The 22,707-nt window shown below is 34.5% G+C and overlaps 1 protein-coding gene across 1 annotated transcript in view; it reads right to left on the reverse strand.

The window, feature by feature from the left end:
• LRP1B (LDL receptor related protein 1B) overlaps window positions 1-22,707 on the reverse strand; it is a 1,940,511-nt gene that overhangs the window by 1,212,597 nt on the left and 705,207 nt on the right. The window contains exon 5 of the mRNA XM_023259298.2: window positions 1,144-1,281. Coding sequence (XP_023115066.2) covers window positions 1,144-1,281 — 138 coding nt within the window. The remainder of the gene's footprint in view (window positions 1-1,143; window positions 1,282-22,707) is intronic.

The raw sequence follows: 22,707 nt of genomic DNA on the forward strand, positions 1-22,707 counted from the left end.
GACTCTGGTCAGAGATCAGACATGCATCTCCAGATTTCTATAGCTCCTTCTATGCCTTATTGTCTTACTGACCTCTACACGAAGGACAAGTTACTTACCCTTTGGCATCTTAGCTTCAATGCATATCCTTTTTGTTATGCTCAGCTAGTAGAAATCTGAGAGATGTCTGATTCGGTGGTTTCTTTCCTGGCTTCACCTTGGACCTAAATTTACTTGACTGATACCTCAATTCTGTTTTCCAGATTTGGGTCCTTACCTTAATCCTCAAGTTTTTCTTTTTCTTTTTTTTTTTTTTCCACATTTCATTTCCCCTACCAGTTTTATGAGAATGTGCCAGTACTGATTAACTTTTTGTTAACTTTGAGATCTTAATTATTTCTTCATCCCATCATTAATATAGAAGTAAAACTATGACTGCTCTAGAACATAGATATTGATTTTTTTAAAAAGAAAGAATAGGGGCGCCTGGGTGGCTCAGCTGGTTAAGCGTCTGACTTCGGCTCAGGTCATGATCTCAAGGTTTGTGAGTTTGAGCCCCTCTTCGGGCTCTGTGCTGACAGCTCAGAGCCTGGAGCCTGATTTGGATTCTGTGTCTCCTTCTCTCTCTGCCCCTCCCCGACTTGTGCTCTGTCTCTCTCTGTCTCTCAAAAACAAATAAATGTAAAAAATTTTTCTTTAAGAAAAAAATAAAGAATATTACAAGAAAGTGTGTATAACTTCATGGAGGTAATATTAAGGAAAAATTCCTATAAACACATCATACTGGAATATTTGGTTATAGAAATTTTACTTGAAATACTCTTTGTTTAAGCAAATGTTCAAAGAAATAAGCTTATGACACTATGTGACAAAGACTTCTTATTTGTCTTTTGCTCAAAAGTACTGTTTCCTATGAAATCTGTAATTGTTTCAGAGTCCAACTTCAAAGCCCAAATGTATTTCTTCTTCTAATGGCATTTTTAAATAAAGCACAACAGTTGCAGGGTAGAAATGCATATTGTGTCTGGCAATATAATTCTTCCTTTCTCAATAACTGATACGGGTATGGGTGAAAGGAAAGGCAGGGCATAGGTTCTCTTTTAACTTTCATTAAACTATGAAAAATTGAATATTGTGGTTGCATCATTCCACAGACGGACTCACCCTGACAGTGCAGCCCTTCATCATACCCATCTGAGCAGTCCAAGACACCATTGCATAGTCGGGATAAATGAATGCATTTGTTGGCACCAAGGCAAGCGATGTGATTCAACGGGCACTTGATATCTACTTCTTCGGGACCTGAAAAAAAGGCAAAAATGGGTTAGCTTGGCACCAATAGTAAAACTATTAAGCACAAGAAATTATTTACTTGGGGGCGCCTGGGTGGCTCAGTCACTTAACTGACCCACTCTTGGTTTGGGCTCATGGTTCGTGGTTTCGAGTCCCTCATCCAGCTCTGCGCTGACAGCATAGAGCCTGCTTGGTACCCTCTCTCCCCTCTTTCTCTGACCTTCCCCTGCTCATGCCCTCTCTCTCAAAAATAAATATTGAAAATGAAATTATTACCCTTAATTTACAAAACTATAGTAAATACTAAGAGAAGGCAGCTCTGACTCTCAGAGACACCAACATCAGCCCATGTGATTAAACACCTAATTCTTCAAATTGCATAGGATAGAAAATTATCTTTAATAATGCATTGAAGACACAGATTTTCTTTTCAACCTTAAAATGACGTAGATTTAAAGTCTGAGAGTTCATTTGAGTCACTGGTCTATCTCTTATCTTGAGATTAAGTGGCCAAGGTACTTAAACCCTGTAAGTCTCAATTTCCTCAACTATGAAATATGGACAATGGCAACTTCTTGGCAGAGCTCTTGTTATAATCAAATCAGGTAACATGAACAAAAATATTTTAGTGGAATTTAAAAAAGTTGTGTCAATCTAAAAAATACTTCATTTTAATCTGTTCTCTACGAAGAACCGCTAGTTATGTGCTTATTTATATATGGGTTCTTTTGTTTAAAAAATATTTACTGAGCAGTTATAATACAGTAGAATTTACTAAGGAGTGGAAAGGCTATCATAAACAGTTTACTCATTGATTTCCCCTACTGATGATAAGAGTACATTATATGATCACCCTTTGTGTTTTTAATACACTTGGGTAGGAATGTCAAGCCTTTCTTGAAGCTCACTAATTCCAAATCATCATCAAACATCCAAATAGCACACTGCTATATCTAAATTTCAGGTTGCTAATTCCCAAATCCTATCTAGACTTCTTCAATAGGCACTCTCCAAATTCCCCATGATGATTCTTAATCTTGCCCAGCTCCCCTAAATCCAGAGTACTGTCATACCATATGACTGCAATCATATGTTAATCTGACACTGATTATTACAACAGCCCAGATTCTACAGTCAGGCACACTTAGAATTTAATCACAGCTATGTTAATACCCATGGGATGCTAATTTATTAAATCAACTAAGCATTAGTTTTCTCATGTGCAAATAATACGATCACCTGAGTTTACCTTGTAGGCTTGTTATGAATGTCAAAAGTTATTGACAGCATAACACTGAGCTTTGTGAGTTTTGTGAGATGCAGGCTCAGAATTGGAATTCAACATGTGTTAATCATGTAAATAAATGCAGCAGAGTGGAGTTGTTAATAGACTCTGGAGCAGATTCTTGGTCCCATCACTTATAAATAAGAAGTTGAACAAATTATGTACCTTCTTTATGCTTCATCAGGTTGTTGTAGGGATTATATCCAAAGCTCTTAGCATTTTTCCTGGCAAACATTAACAAAGTGTTTGCTTTATCATAGTTAAGTAAAGAATGTTCCAAGAAGGTGAGTTGCCTTTTAGTAAACACTTCTATCTCATAACATCCTTTTTACACTGCAAGTCCCAAAAGGAAAAAAAAAAAAAAAAAAAAAGGCTGTACTTGCCAAAAGTAAGATATGTTTCGGAATATCTTCTCAAAATGAATTATAGGTATGTGTGATTTTGTTTGATGCTAAAATAGCTTTCAACCTTTTGCATGTGGGGGATGTAAATAAATTGTTATGATGTTGCTTCACTAGATGAAATATTGTCACTAAATGGTTTCCTTGTGTTTTTTCATTTGTATTTATACAATCGGTGCCATACAAAGCTATTAGTTTTGTCAAATGCCTGTCACTTCAAAATACACAACTCCTCTTACTGTAACATGTCTCTGTAACTTGAATGTCAATATTTTAAAAAAATAAACATTTCCGTGTGTGTGTATACACACACACACACACACACACACACACACGTATATATATATGCATACACACACATATATAATCAAAATAAAAATACACAAATTTAAGTCCAAACTTTATGAATAAACGTAAAACTCTTCAGTGAGAGTTTCTAGTATTAAATCTTAAATTTATAAGGTTAACGTAAATTCACTTTAAAAATAAACTTGAAAAATATAAATTCATTTTGAAAGGCTATAAATTTCTATAACCAACAACAGTCATAATGCAGTCCTTTTTAAAATTAATTGGCTGATTCTTAAAAATTTTGAGAAAATGCATCTTTGCATGAATGTCAAAGTAGTGTTTAGGCCAGATATATTTAGATCTCTCTGTAAAAATTCCAGAAATAGCCCACAGAAATAACACCTCAAACCTTTAGAAATTTAGAGACTTTAGAAATTTTATAGGGACTGAAGATGACTCAGTAGTTCTTATTAAAAGCAAGATTTTAAAGTGATACATGTTTTGGCTCTAATCAAAGTATGTTTTTCATTCCTAAAATTGTCAGGTAACAGATAAACAAGATAGAAGGAATGAAGTGCACATATGGTGTTCACAAGAGAGGATCTGCCACTTACAGATTTTGAGAAAACAGAAAAAAAGTTTGAATTTTTCAAAAGCAACATACAAAACTATTAGCTTCTTCCCAGTGGTAACATGCAGGGACAAAAAAAATGTTTGGAATAAAGAACGAGTTAAGTAGTTTCTTTATAGACTAGCCACCATAGTCTTCCTTGTCTTTAGCATACTCTTTTCTTAGCTTCTATCACTATTAAGTAACACTGGTAAGACAGCTGGTAAACGGATGGATTGTATCTTAACCAGTTCTTCCCAAATTGTCATATCAAAGCACATTAAAAAAATGATAACATTTGCAAGTTACACAGAAGTAAATAGCAGAAATTTTCTGCAGACATTGCCCCAGGTCTTGGGAATTAACATCAAATTGAGGGAATCAGTATTCCAAACCCCTTTGACTAATGCTGGGATACTCCAGTTGGAAAACTATACTAAAAATTCAGAATTTTGTTGTTGTCTTTCTAGAAGATGGGGCAGTTTAAGAAATAGCAATGTCTGCCTTAACTGAAATTATCCCAGAAACCAGGCAATATGGGTATTTAGTGTACTGTTGCTTTAGGGAATAATCCATCTTTGATTTCCAATTATCATTTGTACAGTAAAGGTGTGTATATCCCATGAGGCTCCTTTAGTCCATCTTTTAAATGAAGAAAAGACTCAACCTGATCACCACTTCTACGCACTGATCTGTGTCACAAGAAGAATGTGATAATAGAGACTACATGAATCCCTAAGAATATGTCAATGTTGCATTAAATATTTCATCTCACAAAACCTTACACATTCAAAACATTCCACAACCAGAAACCATAATCTGGATATAGCAAGGAGCAGGGTCGGAAGCTACCTGATATATCTGAAATTATCTCTTTAGTTACTAAATCATTAGGATTTGGTAGATCCGAGAGAAGGACAGAGATGACAGGGGAGCATGTGAGGAATTTCAAAATAGTACAAACATGCTTCAAAATTTAAATGAGCATGGTAGTCTTAGAACATGACTGCAATGTTCAGTAACGCATATTCAGAACACTCCCAGTAATTTTAGGTGACCTGAACAAGGTAGCAGAACTTAAAATATAGCAATTAATTACAAGAAAGAAAGACTCTATCATTAGAAGGATTTAAAACATATAAACACAGGAAAACAGTTTTTATATTTTTAAATTTTTTATAAGCTTTACCCAATTAGTTGAAATAGGCTTCATTTTTCAAACTGAGCCTCATTTTACAAACAAGCCTTCTAGGATAATGCAAGGACAATGTGACTTGTCTGTATTGTTTTGAATGTTAAAATTATTTTTAAATATAAACATCTTACTCTGTTCACTAAAAAAAAATATAGTGGTTAAAAAGATATTAAGCCTCACCAAATGTCTTTTTGGACTAAAGATAATTGTGAAAGCAGATTTTCGGAAGGAATAGAAATTTTTCTTCTATAATGGCAGATACAGTCAGATATCTGCCCTTATCACTATATCATCATATCTTAGGACAAGCATCTACCCTCCTCCCAAAGTTAACCTCTCCACCTTATACTTTATCACTTCCCACTTTCTGAGTCCTACAAAGATTTGCCACTTAGCCGCATTTCCCATTTCTGTCTTTCCAATGGTTCTAAATCCTCTGCCAATAACTCATTCAATTTTCTTAGCCTACACTCAAGAATAAGGTTAATTTTGCTGATTGAACATTCTTGCAAATGGCATCCTTTCTTTCCTATTTTTTTTTAGTTCTTAAACTTCTTCAAAATATACACTATGCCTGCATTATTCCCAATTTCTTCTCCCTCCAGCCTTCGCTCCCAACACCACTGGGCTGTTTTCCCCAAGGTCTCGGTGACCCCACTAACTGTGAAGTAGAGGCAAACAAGATCCTGCAAAAGTAGACCAGAATTCCTCTCACCTAGACATACTTCGGCAATTATTTGTCATGACTTTCATACTCTAACACCACTATTGCTGTTGTTACTTATACCATTCCATGAACACACTTGGATGCATATCACACATGCTCTTTGATAAACTTCTCTCCATCTCTCCCTGAAAATCACAAACATCTAGTTCACACCTAGTACGCTACCTGGCTCAATATACAATTGTTGAATGAATGTCCGGTGTGTTTTAACTCCTGACTGATTTCTACTTTCTTCTATAGTCTAGGATTTATCTTTTTCCACCATCAACCCATTCTCAGAATAGGTTTTACAAATATCACTTTCACCCCATGACTACTCTCAAAATCATAGTCATTTTTAATTTTGGCAACAACAAAACCAAACTCTGTGACCTGATTTTATCATCTAACCGAAACTTAATTAATATTTACAAGTTATTTTCAGTACTTTTACTCCTTTCAGAGTCATCTTTCACTTCGCCTCCCTAAAATACTCCAAAATTTTGCAATCTCTGAAATTTTCTGTATACAGTGTCATCATTTGGAGAGCAAACCACCTCTTTTTCACCCAACATAAGGCTTCAAGTCCAAACTCTGGCTTCTCCCTCGAGTTTTCTCTGTGAAAAATAACGTCATGTAATGGAGAAATTATTAAATTTAGAGGCCAAACTCTTAAGTTTTTTGTGTGCCATTTATTAGTTATCTCAACCTGAGTAAAATACTGAATTTCAGTGAGAATCTTCTTTCACATGTGAAAAAGCTGGATCATAATAGGGTCTACCTCACATGATTATCATAGCAGGCAAATGAAATCATGGTTTGAGAAACACTATGCAAATTAAGAGGGTGTGTGTGTGTGTGTGTGTGTGTGTGTGTGTGTGAAAGACAGAGAGACAGAGAGAGACTGATCCCACATTTTCTATGAACTCATACATTTTTTATATCACATTTTTTCAATATAGTTTCTTGTATAGTTTTGTGTATAGTTTATGAACTATACTAATATATGCAGTTTCACATAAATTTCTTGAGGCACAAAGCCTTTTATTTATTTATTTATTTATTTATTTATTTTTTTATTTTATTCCCACTACACAATATAAAATGGAATGTAGGAATAAAAACATATTGATTACTACTGGATGTAAAATTCAAGTAAAAAATAGTTATATAAAGTCATCACCAAAAACCGTAAGATGCCTTTGAATTAGATGTTAAAAATTATGCACTTCTGGATATTATTTAATTATACCTATCTATTCACATACAAGAATGAGATTTGATTATATCGTAGTTTTTGAAACTCAACTTCTAATAAAACCTAATACTGATTAAAAAATACACACATACACATATATCTGTGTGTGTACAAAGAATACAGGACTATTTCTATTGTTAGGCTGTCATAATATTTACCTTATGAATACTGAATCTTGTAGACAGTTTCTATTTAATAAATTGAAGAGCTCATGATTTCTAAGAATCGTGAAAACTACCTTAAAAATTAACTTTCCTAGAATTATTCAAAAACAAATTTTTAGTGTCACTTAAAGAAATATAATAAGATTTCTGGAATGTTATTAACTTGATTGCAAATGCTTAATCATTACTATTCCCCCATTTTCATCATTTTATTTTGAAAGAATGCTTTTCCAAACAATCAGCTCCAGTTTGTTGGAAATACTAAAAGCTATCATCTTTTAAGGGGAATTCCTAAGCAATTAAGTAAATGTAAATATTGCATTATAATGTTTTAATTCTCATGGCTGAGAAATCAAAACAGTTATAGCCACTTATAAAAACTGTAAAGTATGTGGACCACATTATTTTCTCCATATTTCATGGGAAAATTAGTATATCATAGAAACACATTTAATATCATATACATATTTAATATTAGCATTGGATCACATAATACTTTTACAGAAGGACTATAACTTTCCTAGAACTCTGTATTTCATAGGATTTTGTTATTTTCAAGCATAATTTATTTTTGCATGTGAGCTACATCAACTGACAAGCTGATAATTTAAATGAGAGAAATAAATTTATAGTATTTCAAGGAAAATTAAAATTGGATTTATGAGTTTCAGCTTCTAAATAAAATAATATTAACTGATATCATTTGTTAGAGTAATCTATAGGACTACTCTTGAGGATACAGGAATATGAATAAGAACTTCTAAAGACACGTGTGCACTCAATCTAATAGTAACTCACTCAAATAATTTCTGTGTAAGATGGGTTCCAGTAATGGCTTGTGCATTTACATATTTCAAATGGCTGTTGTGAAAATTCAAGAACTGGAAGAGATGTAAAGGTGATTGATTTTGTCCAGCTGCATTACCCTTAAACCATCTCTAACATCTGTCCTATTTTTAAACGCCCTCGGGAAGGAGATTTTGCAGCTTTGATAAGTTGTTCCAAGGTTTAAAAAGTCTTTTTTCTTTAGTCCTTACTCTTCAGAAGTCTCAGTGTAGGAAAATTCCTCGCATCTACCATGAAGAGCTGTATTTATGTATTTAATATGTGAAAAGCTTGCCTGGTCACCTAAGGAAAACTACCGTATTAAAGTAATTCTGCTATGACCAAAGTCACCACTGTGTCTACACCACTGTATGAATAAATGGATGGCTAGTTAAGACTCATACTGAAAACTTTCTGGATCATATCTGGAAACACTTATATTAAAACAGATCTGTGTGTGTGTATGTGTATGTGTGTGTGTGTGTGTGTGTGTGTGTGTGTGTGTGTTCTGCTAACCTTAGAATATATCTCTCAACTGGTTTTTATCAGTTCAACTCACTGTCTGCATCTGAATCCAACAAAGGGAGGTTAAGTCATAGAATCCCTTGCACTGAATCTGTAAACATTTAGAATACAGCCAAAACTGGCAAATGAAAAATACTGTATGAACATAGCTATAGTGTTGTTGCCATTACTCATAATTTTAGAAACAAATACTTTATGTAGCCAATCCACTGTCTTGGTTTCTGACCTTCCATTTACCGGCAAATAGATAAGAAAATAAATGAAATCATTTATTAGGGAGAGTCATTTCAGCATTGCTATTCATTAAACCTAGTGCTAATGGAGGGAACTCAGCTTAGATGGCTCAATAAATAAATTAATTACAAAAGATCAGCGCTATTGAGGTTTTAAGTGTTTCTTTATTCCTCTCTCCATTCATGTATTCTTCACATGGTTGATTGCTGGATCACATTTCCCACCAACAGTTTCTCTTTCAGAAGGTCTAGAAATTCCTTTTCCCTTCCCTCCATCTTTTCCCCTCCCTCCACATTTGCATGTTTTTTGTTTTGTTTTTTGTTTAAACTTTCTTAGAGCCCTATTCTTTGCTAGTCAACTGGGTAAACTAGGTGCTATCTCTCACATAGGTAATGTATTTGCATTTTAAAAGATACTTACAGAAACAATAGATTAACTCAGAAGAATAGAAGTTTAGGCTCTTAAAAATGACAAAGGTATTCTGTTTGAGAAAAAGAGACATTTCATTGATTGAAACTCATATCATATTTCTAGCTGACAATTTTATTTACTTGTAAAATTGGTTCTCAATTCTTTGTTGTTGTTTGTTTTTTAGTTTTCATTTATTTATTTTGAAAGAGACAGAGACAGAGCAAGTGGGCAGAGAGAGGGAGAGACTCTCTCTGCACTGTCAGTACAGAGCCCGACATGAGGCTCAAACTCATGAACCATGAGATAATGGCCTGAGCTGAAGCCAAGAGTAGGACACTTCACTCATTGAGCCACGCAGTCACCCCTCAACTCTCTTTAAATAATTGGAGGATACATATGTAATTAATCAACCAGAAAGAAGGCATGTTTCCTTCTTTAGCTTACAGAAATACTATAGATTCCTCAAGACGTAACATATATATTCTAGTCATGTTAAAACACCTGGGTGGAAAATATTTACCCAGTTTGCAAACAAAATAAGAAAGCAGAAGATAAAAAGTCCCATTTTGGAATATCTCTCTCTTCTAGAAGACAGAATAGAAGATAAGTGTTTCATCTCTAAACCTAATGTTTTTTTCCTTGTGTTCTCCAGAGCTACTTTACATATGGTAACAGTGATGGCTAACTGATTACAGTTCTGAAGTTCACAAGAGTGTGGAAAGCCTACTCAATTTGAAGCAGAGATGGCTCCATGGTAAGAAGCGTGGTAAAAGATCAATGCCTGGCAGGAACAAACAAGCCAAAATCAGTTCCACACATCTCCCAGAGAAAAGGGGTCTTATTGCAATAAAAAGACAATGAGTGGGAGCAGCCAACTGGCTCTTCCACATGTGAGGACAGCTGAGAGTCATTCCCTCATTCCCTCTCTGATTCTACAAATGTGTTAGATGTTGCTTCTGGGCCAAACTCTGCACACAGAGGCATTGCTATTGCCTCTCTAAATTTCTTTGTTTTTGTTTTTGAGAAATATATAAAAAAGAAAACTATTTTCCAGTCTCTTCCTATAGAGGATAAGATAATAAAAGATCAGATGCAAGTCCCCAATTATGGTTTAAAAATTCAAAGGCATATTGGTATCAGGTGATTAATGGAAGAAAGGGTTTTGGTGGTGTGCTGCCCAAATGACAATAGTCAAAAGTGAAAGGAATTTGACAAATATAAATCATTACCCAAACTCTTGAAAGACATCATTTACTTCCAATTCTGCAAAAAAAAACCTAGTGAATAATGCCAACATTTGATGACGAAATATATAAGAAAATACAACTAGTAAATGCTATGCCTGCACTTCCTTGTCCTCAGATTAAGAATCAGAAGAATTACTTTGAGAATCCACTAGATGACAAACATCATTTCTCATTCAATTATCTCATCACCACAATTAAGATGAAAACAACTTCACAAAAATTGAAGAACAAGTTTTTTTGGTTTTGTTTTTTTTTTCTACTGCTCATTCAAGACAACATTAAATTCTATATACTGATTAAAAAGAAAAGTATATTTCTGATTCAGAGAGAAATATGTTCCATGACCCTTGGTCAAACCACCCATATTTCATGTAATATATGTAGACAACGAGTAGAAAGATCTTTTCTGATCCCACTGGTACATTTGCCCAAACTAAAATTGTTTAATAGGAGTTTTTCATTCATTATTCCATTTGGATAAAACCTTGCTATTTGCTCAGAATGAGTGGATAAGACAAAAATGGAAAAGAGAAAAGAAAAAATGAATATATGTTTTGAATCATTCCATCACATTTCAAAAGGAATTATTTGCTCTATGCAAAAATGAACAAACAATTGTTTGAGAGACCTGATTATCATACAAGTGATTTCACATTGAGAAAGACTAGTTAGAGTAGGTGTGTTTGAAATGTCTAACCTTGGAAGAAACATGTTGCATCACACAGTAATTTTTATATAAGCCAATTTATACTTGAGAAGAAGACAGAATGTTAAAGAACCCAATTTTAAAAATCATATGATGATAGAGATATTCTTAAATATAACAGTATTAAATCCTTACTAGAATATACACATTGTGCATTTCAGAACACAAGTGAAATGTTACTGATGAAAGATATTATTCACAATTTAATTTTCATGTCATTCAAAATGTTAACTCGGAAAATTTTATGATGCACTTTTAATGAAAACAAACTATTCTTTATTGCACTCTATAAAAGTAGCATTATAGTAGAATAATTGCTGACTATTGAGTACTTCCTATATTCCAGGATCTGTGGTAAGCAAATAATGTTCATTATCTTATTAAATCCTTACAAGAACATTATGAATTAGGTATTACAATTGCTAGTACACAGATGAAGAAATTGAAGCTTGCAGAGGTTAAATACCTTCTTCCAGGTCACAAAGTTGTAATACTATTATTTGAATTCAGGTCTCTTATATCTTCAAACACTGGTTTCTTTACTACCATGTTATGCTACAATCTCAATTGTAACAAAGAAACAAATATGGCAACAAACCCATGTATGTATTTCTATCTGTTTCTCTCTTTGTGAAATAGATTACATAAGGATCTTGAGGAAAAGAGAATTATGTTAGAAGTCAAGGCTGTGAAGCAATGCTATGTCTATACTTAACTCTTAACAACCAGAGGTTGTAAAACACTGTACAGGCTATAGCTTCTATAGCCTTATGAAGAAAACTTGAAGGGAATCTTGCCTATCTGTGGATGATCCGTGATTTCTTGCTTCTGGACCCTCATCAATTCTAGGTTTCCAGACCTATTCAACCAGGGAGAGAGAGATAGGAAGAGGAAAGGGAAGATGGGAGGCAGGACAGGCTGGGTGACAGGTAAGTCTATTGAGGTATGCTAGGATGGCCTCTTTGCCCACTTTGAACTGAAATAGCATGGGATTATTTGAAACATTTCAGGAGGGCACTGGGTCGCAGGTGTTCAGAATCCAGATAAAAGTGCTCATCAACCAGTACAGTTGTGCCATGGACACCAGCTAACTAACAATCATGCTTAGAAGAATTTCTATTGTTTATTGCCAGCAAATTCTAACTGTGAATACAGTCCCCACAGGCTTTGCATTGATGACAAAATACTTACTCACTGTAAGTTTAGGTTGCTCACAGTAAGTACAAATTTAATGTCTTTTTTTTTATTGACATGTAGTTTTTAATGTCATGTAGTGCTAAGGTAAAGCCCCTTCTAGTAATCAACCAACTTACCCATAGCAAAAACCCCTTCCTTTACCCATTTAATCAGTCTTTCACCATGTGCTTATTTCTGCTTTGGTGGGTTATTCTCTAGATCAATCAGATTGGTCACATGTCAGTTGATACCTCTTCCTGGTAAAGTTCTGTGACTTCTGCCACTTGGGACAGCTTCAGCGCCTGGTTAGCTTGGCAGGATGGAGTCCAGCATGAAGGATGTCAACATCACAGATTCAAATACCATATGGTACAATTATCTGCCTTTCTATTTTTCAACCACAGATTTTACCTCCTAACATCTGTTACCCATATATACTCTCCATGCTAGAAGTGACACAGAGAAAGTCAGAATCTTCGAAGCAATACAAATAGCTAAAAGAAAGGACTGATACCACTTAAGATTTAACTGCATACTTAAAAAGAGCCTTAGCCAAGGTTGAGTTTGAGTTCAATGTGCCAACATTAAACACTCAACCAAATTCTCCCTGGAGAACTCTGTAAGGAATCACTATAGGGCATTTGAGTGCTCATTTAACTACTTTCGGTTCATTAGCACCTTGGTTCTCCAGTTTTAAATAGAGCTGAATGTCTCCAATTTATGTGAACAATTAAACACCTGCTAAACAAACAGTATTTGGTGAATAGTGAATCAACAAAAGAAGTTCCTGTTTCTTCATGGAAACCATCACTGGCAATCACCAGTTTTCTCAAAATTTTAGAAAGCAATTACACCCTTCACAGAATACTGGATATGGAGGTTTATGATGAGTAAAAGAAGACTACAGTGAACAATGATGCTGTGGTTGAAACACACACACTAACACAAGGACTATAATATATCTAATAGTGTTAATGAAACTAACCTACTAAATGATATCTGAATGGTTTGAAAAATTAATGAACTATTGTTATCTGTTATTTGGATACTAGAGAGGAATGCCTTACATTTACGGACAACTGTAATGACTTATAAAATTGCCATACTCTCCTGAAAATGTCCTTGGCTCAAGAAGAAAAATAAAACAAAACAACAAAAGGAACTTTCCGGTTATTTGGTTATCCAGGCTGAGGATTATGAAAAACAAAATGGGAAAAATAAATGGTATTCATACAACTACATGTCCAAGGTAGGCATTTTTACTCTATCACTCTATTCTGTTTAAGGGCTTCAAAGGTGATCAACCTTACACTGAATTCTGCTCTATGGTAAATACTGTTGTAACAAAATTTCAGTGAGTCTCAACCCCTGCACCAAATCATTTTTGTCAGATATATTTGCAAAGAAAACCATTGATTTATTTTTGTTTCATCTGCCCTTTCTGACCCTTCATACCCAAGGTAATGAAGAGAGAAAATGGTCAACAGGACCTGAAACAGGAAAGAAGAAGAAAACGAAAGGTCAACAGAAGTGTACAGAATGAAAAATCAAGCACTGGGTAACAGAGGAGACCCAGTTTTTATCAGGTCTGAAATTTATAACATGGCTTTTGAAATTGGTTTTCTCTGTAGAAGTTTGAATAGGATATGCAAATGAAAAAATTCCAAAAGCACATTTGTTTTTCATTCTTGAGTTTAATATCTATATTGTAAATAATTTCTAAATAAGCCATTTATTAATTCAATGCCTTTACTATCTGGAATCTGAAACCTCATTTAAGGTGGATCTTTGCAGACTTGCACACACACACACACACACACACACACACACACACACACACACAGATTTGGTAAAAGAGAAAATACTACTCAGCTATAAGCAACTATTTATTATATCTGTCAGTATGGGGCAATATACAAATCCATTCCTGCAGCATTTATTTTTCTTTTGGCTCCACCTATGTTCTCATTATGGTATTATCTGATGAAGTTGATTAATGACCACAATTACGATAAAATAGCACAGTATTTAGAAAAGAATCCATAGAATTTCTTTAAGCAAGCCTCATTTATTTGCAGAATTGTTTTATTAGATAATTTTATTTAAAAATAAGAGATATCTAAAAGCTTCCTTAGATTAAAAAAATGCATAAAATTACCCTAGGATGTCAACATTTTGATATTTTATACTGGGGTGAATGAAGGATTCCATCTTCTTTGATGTTATCCAACATATTTTACCATTTTACTACTCCGATCAGATTTTCATGAATTCTGTCTCTCATGAACATTTTTCCACATTTCATACTTAATATTTTGTCAATGCCACATTCATAGCCATGCTATATATATATAGCAGGAAAATGCTTTCCAAACTTTAATGTACATAGGAATCACTTAGGGGTCTTCTTACATTACAAGTAGATCTTGGTTGGCGCTAAAATTATGCGTTACTCAAGCTCCCAAGTGAGCCTAGTATTCTACACAGACTACGTTTTGAGTAGCAATGCACTAACAACTCCAAAAAATTGGTTTAAAATTTAGTGTCCAGGGTACCTAGGTTGCTGGGTCAGTTGAATGTCCAACTCTTGATTTTGGCTCAGATCATTATTCCAGGGCAGTAGGATTGAGTCCTGTGTCAGGGTCTGTGCTGAACATGGAGCCTGCTTAAGATTCTCTCCTTGTCTCTCTCTCTCTCTGTCCCTCTCCCCTGCTTGTGTGCTAATACAATAAACAAGTATATGTTAAAAAAAAAAAAAAAAACAACCTAGTGCCCATTTTCTGGAAATGTGTTCACTGAAATGGACTCAACAAATGGAGTATCTAGTTTTAATGAACCACAAATTAAATAAAATGTCACTTAAGGCAGGGCAGAAACACATAATTTTAAACTTTGTATTAATATCAATATGTTGGTACATTCTAAAAATTGCTGATCTGCAGCAAATTGTTGTGAATGATTATGTCTTTGGGACAGCATATGTGTTCATATCCTTAAAAAAAATTAAAATCTTTTAGACATTACCCAGTGATCTTATATAATGTGTGAAGGAGGCGAAGGAGGGGAAGGTGAGAAAGAGTGGGAGGGGAGGAGGGGGAGGAGGAGGAGGAGGAGGAGGAGGAGGAGAAAAAGAAAAGAAAAAAGAAAAACAGGCATAATATACAGAAAAGGATACCAGATATAAAATGTGAGAAATTATGCAAAAAGTCCATGTTTTCTGTTATTTGTTTTCAGAAACTGAGAACTGATAGTGTGAAAGTTCAAAGGGAGAACTAATCATAGGCTGTTAGGTTTGACAGACTGGTTAAATCGTATTAGTCACTTCTCAATTTACTACATACTGTAAGTCAAGATGAACAGCCTTAGTTGCTATGAGGCAGAGCTTGAGCCCTGAGAAATACTAAGGCATAAGACCTACTTCCATTTTATTCACAAGTCCTATATATGAATACAAATAATGCACACACACACATATATAATTTCCCCTCTATTTATTTTCCTTCTGCATCCTATCCCCATTTTCTCCTTTAATTTCTCAAAATGTACTTCTGGGGAAGTTAACTGGCTAGTTTAGGTCTCTAGGAAATGGACACCTAGGACATTTCAAATACTTTATTTAGGCCAACTACCTTCTCTGCTCTGCTACCTGCAATTGCTTACACATCTACCACTGCATTAATAGCAGGGCTTTCTTCAATTTTTAATTAAGTTGTTAGAACTGGTCTGAATTTACTTGGTGTCCTAATTTAAAGCTATAAAATGACCTAGAATAACTAATTAAGGAGATACAGGGGTTTTCTTTTACCTACATATTAGTGTGAAGTGAAGGTAATGGGGAGGGTCCAGAGAAAGGACAGAATAATAAATTTTGAAGGATGATTCCTGTTCGGTCAATCTTCTCTTTACTTTCCCTTAATAGTGAACTTCCAAAAAAAAAATGCTTAAAGAATTGAGTAAGTACCCACTAGGCCTGAGCTCTACAGCAAATCTGCTGAACAAAGTGCAAGCTGTAAAACACTGAAGAAAGAAAAGTTGGCAACTGTTGCTTTTACTTTTTTAATTGGCATTGCATAATTCCGAGTATTCCACCTGTAATGTAGTTAAATTTAACTTTTATGAAAATAACCAAATACAAAATTAATATGTTTAGTAGGTAAATCCATTCTCAATATTTTGCAAGACATTTCAAAAGGTGAAAATAACCTAACAGGTTACTATTAACACAGTAGTACAGCAAAATGTACAATTACCCAAAGATTATGTTACTATCTAAGCCGTGTGACTATTCAAAATTACATCTCTAAATGCTTGAAATTTTTAGTTTCATAATATAGAAAAATAGTTGAATATTAGAACCAAACATACCTGTATAACTTTAGTATTTGATGTTAAGATACTATAAAGCGCCAAACACTAAGGGCATAATTTATGACTACAATAAAACTCAGCCATTAAATGGCTTGAATTACTGAAAAGGAATAGTGAAATAACATGCAATCCTTTTCTTTCAATAGGGAGAGAGTTTGTTAGTCTGGAATGAATGTCTTCATCTGTAACACTTTAACGACTTGTTCTGTGTACAAAGTTCTATTATTGAGGAATAAAAATCCCAGATGTTTAAAATCCAAAATCCATTATTTTCTTGGATAAGATTCTGACTAATATAGTTCCATAGTCTACAACTCTGTACTTTTTTTCTTTGACATTTCTTGATGGGAGTTTTAGGTCCTGTCATTTTGAAATATAAATCTTCTTGCAAGTTTCCTACCTGGTAAAATAGCTTTTCACAATGGTATCCCTCTATATCCTTACTATCTATAATGGCATGAGTGAAACTGCTGGGGAAAAAATACACACACACATACACACACACACACACACACACACACACACACACACACACACACGTACGGTTTGTTTTGTTTTGTTTTGTTTTTACCAAAGATTCAGTTCCTCAATATGAGTCCAAATCATGTCTGTAATCTTCACACCCAACCCTGAAAAAGGGCTGCCTCCTGGCTGGCATCTACAGCAACTTCATAATGGCCCATATCTTTTCAGTCATTCCAGACACAGCATGGTGGAAAGAAACAATCTCTCCAAGCCACCCCTAAGTTGAGTTCCCACAGGTATGTGGCTAGTGACCTTTACAACATTCTGTGAACAATGTCTGCCATTGAATAGTAACTCTACTATATGTGTTTTTGTTGTAAATATCCTTAAAATTCAGTTACGACTTCTACAAAGTTGTCCTTGACTTAGATGGGCAAATACCAACACCCAATCTATTCCATCTAGGCTCTGGTTTTTCAGGCCCTGAACAAAGGAATCATAAATTCCATTTCCAGAAACATCTCCTTACATGGCTTCATGTCTCTCCACTGGCCTGAGAAACTACAGAAGAGACTGTATTGTTTAATTCAGAAGAAATGCTTCCCTTGAAAATTATATAGCTAACATTTATTGAATGTGTCCCATATATCAGGCAGTGTTCTAGAGCCCTTGGGAATTCAATGACTCAGCCTTCTGATGAGTCTTATTCGGCATACTTATTATTCCTATTTTATAAGTCAGGAAGCAGAGAGCCAGAAGTTAAATATCTTGTCCAAAGTCACAACTATCATTTTGTGATATCAGGATTCAAATTCAGGCTTTCAGTTCAGGGACCACACTATTACCCACAATGATATACTGCCTATAAATCATGTTGGCAGAGTAAAATCTCTTCCTTTCCTTAACACTGATCCTAATCCTATGTTTACAAACTTCAAGGTTGTGCCTTTTGACCACTTTCACCCACTTCCCTTACCTTCAACTCCCACCGCTGGCAACCACCATCTGTTCTCTAGGAGTTTGTTTGTTTCTTTTTAGATTCCATATGTAAGTCATATAATACAACATGTGTCTTTTTGTGTGACTTATTGCACTCAGCATAATGCCTTCAAGGTCCATCAATGCTGATGCAAATATAACGTTCGTAATATGAAGAAAGGTTTGGGCTGGATTTGGTGCAACAGGTCATGACAATCAATAATTTAAACAAGGACTCAGATGTCTTATTTATAAAATTCTCAAAATAAATGAGACTTGGGAACATTACTAATATTTGGGATATTAAAATATGTTATTTTAAGTTGTAATGATTGGTCAAAAAATAATATAACACTCCAGTTTCTAATAAAAAAATAAAATACATAAAATTTGTTTCAGCACTCATCACTTGGCTGCCTTGATATAAATTTTCATACACAATTTTTTTATTACTAAGAAAAATAAATCTATCCCTTTCTTCAGAACATCTCTAGAGTACTAGGTACCATATTTAAAAAGTCAACAGGGCACCTGGCTGGCTCAGTCAGTTAAGTGTCAGACTTCGGCTCAGGTCATAATCTCACGGTCCTTGGGATGGACCCCTACGTCCCACTTAGGCTTAGGTCATGATCTTATGGTTCGGGGGTTGAAGTCCCATGTCAGGATCTGTGCTGACAGCTCAGAGCCTGGAGCCTGCTTCGGATTCTGTGTCTCCCTCTCTCCCTGCCCTCTCCCGCTCGTGCTCTCTCTTTCTCAAAAATAAATAAACATTAAAAATTTTTTTTTATTTAAAAATTCAACAAATACTTTTCATTCCATACAGAAAAATATAAAATGAGTAGTATCTGGGAATTAGGCTTCTAAATGGTTGAAAAATTGAGAAAGATTTGACTGGAGAAGATAAGAGAAAGAAAATTATTGTCATGCAGGTTATCATTAAGGAAATTACTATTTTTATAGTTTATTTCTTTGCAAGAGAGCGAGAACGAATGGGGGAAGGGCAGAGAGAGATGGAGAGAGAGAGAGTCCCAAGCAGGCTCCACTCTGTCAGTGCAGAGCCCTACATGGGACTCCATCTCACAAACCTTGAGATCATGACCCAAGCCGTAATCAAGAGCTAGGTGCTCAACTGATTTAGCCACCCAGGTGCCTTAGGAAGATTATTACTACATAAGGGAGTCACAGTAGAGAAAGACTTAGGTCCATGGTTCCTCTAGAATTTAAAAAAGAGTGGGGGGCATTTTTGAACCACATAAGAAAGACTAGGTCTATATAAACAAAGGCATAGGCAATCTCATGAGGAAAGTAACTTACTATTTCTAGATGAATTCAAGCAGAGGGTGTCTTATCCCTAAGGATGGGCTGGAGGAATTCCGTCTATTGGTTTAGTGATAAACGAAATCATCACTGCAGTTTCTTTCAGTAACAGCATTCTGAGAGCCTCTATTTCCATCACATATCCCTTCTTTTGGGATTGTTTCCCTTTCTCTTTGCCATTTTCCTCTATTTTTTTGCAGATAATACACTTGAAACAAATTATCCATTTATTCTAAGTCAGATCTCATTTTCAAATAACAACAAAACATGTTTCCAAATAAATCTTCTAAGTACACTGGCTTCTCACAAAGTTGGCCAGTAAGGTCTATGATCTACTGTATTCTTTTTCTCATAGAATATCTTCCTCTCTCATTTAAGAAATTTCCATTTCCTTTGACTCCAGTGAATTGCAGAAGTTCGTAAATTGTATGTTTCATCTATTTTCTTTGTATTTGAAATGCATGGGTAAATTCAAGGTAGAAAGCAGATGGATATAATATGAATATTATAAAATGATTCCAGGAGTTCCATGCTATAAGAATCTAGAGAACTGAAGTTCAATAGCGTTATTTTTCATGAATTCTGAGCACATGAGTTGTGAAATCATAATATATATTACATGGAAAGAAAGAATTCAGTGACCTGTAACTAGCTCCCAGGGTCCAGTCAACATATGTCATTGATTCTGGCTTATATTTAAAGTGTTACAGTATAATTAAGTAATTTTAGACTTTGAATTTAATGACCCATACAAATTAAATTGGAGGAGAGATGTTACAACTTTTTGTTATTGTTGAAGTTGTAGTTCTAGTAACTTAAAAAGATTTTCTGCAAAGGTAGCCTTAAAATTATTGGGTAAGGTGCTCCACACAAATGAAGCTATATACTCTAATTAGCAATCACATGAGATGTACTCATGCAGTCATGAGAAAGATGTAAAAGAAATGTGCATTACGACATGCAAAGTTATAATTGAGAACAAATTTTGGCTGTACCTGAAACTTACAGATTCTCTAGCTTATGGCCTGGTAGAAATAGCTACAGACCTGCAGTCAGATGCCAAGGCTTGGCTCTAGCACTCCCTAACTCTAAGACTCTAAGAAAGTCATTTAAATAACCTGTGTCTCATTCCACCATCTGTTAAATGTTGACGAAGTGGGGGCGGAAACAAGCACCAGTCTAACTTCACAGCCTAATCTGTGAAGATAAATGTAATAACAGATGTGAAACACCTTTAATATCCAAATATCCCATGCAAATGTAAAATTTAATTATACTAGACAAACAGTAGAGCCGCCTTATTGGGGAGTTCAAAATATTCCATATCTTTCCATAAGAAACTACTACTTAAGGAGGTTTTGTTTTTTGGTTTTTTTTTTTTTTTTTACAAATATTCTATAAGGAATCAACATCCTTCTAAAGTAATGAAAAGTGAAGACAAGAGAATATTTCTAGATTCTCCCCAAGGTAGTTGTATTTGGCACAAAACAGCTGATATTCTAATGTCCTGGTCACCTTTAACTAAATGGGGGAATCCCTCAAGTTTTAGCTACTTGGTTTCTCATTAGTATTTCTATCCTAACCTCTTTTTTGTTTGTTTGTTTGTTTGTTTGTTTGTTTGTTTGTTTGTTTGTTTTAGAATACTCCAGCATGCTTGAGACCTAGTACAATGACCTGATTTAAAAGAAAATTTTATTTCTTGTGGAAATATAGAGATGGACAAACAGATCTGAGGTATCACTATTAACAACAAATTTTGCCTTGAGAAAATAGTTTGCCAGCATTATTAAAATAATAGGATAGTGAATTTCAAAGTCGTGAAGCTTGTAATTATGTTCAACTTAATTTGAAAGTTAATTTTTAAATCTTTAAGGCTATTCTGCACATTATTGGTAGTAGTGTAAAAATGACCTGAACTTACCCACGAATTGCATGAACCCAAATTATTATATGCTTATAAACAGAATAGCAATAATGTCTTTGTCTCAAAGAGAAAAAAAATATTAGGAATATATAGAGGATTTCTGCCAACTTTAAAGAGCATCTAATAATTTAACAATGGTCCTGGTGATGAGCATGTCCGGAGGAAGGATATTGTACAACACTTTCTGCTTGCTGGGAAACTCGTATTTTATTGTTGACCATTCCAGGGGCCTCAATTAAGTAAACTGCTTTGGAAAATGAATCAGCTTACTTACAGTGCAATGGCATTGAAAGACTATAAGTTCCTCAAGGGTAGGTGAAATGCTTATTCATTTTGGATCACTAGTGACTAGCACAGGATATAAGATATTTAGCAATAATTAAATATTTATAAATGAATTCAGTTAGTCATTATTTAGTATGTAATTGATTTACAACTCTGGCTGATAGATCCCACTACAAGTAGAGGATAATTTTACCCTGTGAGAAATGACTCCATAAAATGTATTCCCACATACTAATTGATTAAATTGCTTATGTTTATAAATAACTGACAGTAAGTGATAATTTAAAAATGGGAATTCTAACCAAGGGACAAACCTATAAGTAGTTAAAATTAATAACCAAGCTGTTCGCCATTTGTCAGCAAAAAATGCTATGTTATCAGATGGGAAACTGTTGGCAGGGAATCAGTAAAATGGAACAACGATGTGCTCATACTCTTATAACTAGTAGATCAAGAACACTGTGGAGTCTGTGGTATCTAGTTCCTACAGTGCAGATGAATGTTTAGATCTGTGCAGTCCAATATTATAGCAACTAACTACATGTGACTATTTAAATTAAAATAGATTAAAGTGAAATAAAATTAAAGATTTAGTTTTTCATACAAAACTAATTAGTTTTTCAACTCTGAATGGCTGTATTTCAAATGATCAATAGGCAAACATGTCTAGTAGCTAATATATTATTACAGACACAGAACATTTCCTGCATCACAAAAGTTATATTGGACACTGGTACATTTTACCAGAGGTTTAAAATTTGTATTTGTGGCACAATTTTGCATAGAATTACCTGCATTTGTGGCACAATTTTGAATAGAATTATTGTCAGGTTTCAGAAGAAAAACAACCTTCCCTCTCTTACTCACACTTTTTTTCTGTCCCAACAATAATTTAAAATAAGCTTACTGTTATTTTACTAATGTAGTATAACAATGCCTTTCTGAGTATGTCAAAGTTCCAATGGCTATCACCTGTCCTTTTAGTTTCAGTTAAGCACTGCTCTTTCTCCTTTTAAGCATTCTTCTATACTCACAGGAAAATATTTGTATGTTCCACTGAGCCT

Source organism: Felis catus, chromosome C1, assembly GCF_018350175.1.
Source record: "Felis catus isolate Fca126 chromosome C1, F.catus_Fca126_mat1.0, whole genome shotgun sequence".
Classification (NCBI taxonomy): Eukaryota; Metazoa; Chordata; class Mammalia; order Carnivora; family Felidae; genus Felis; species Felis catus.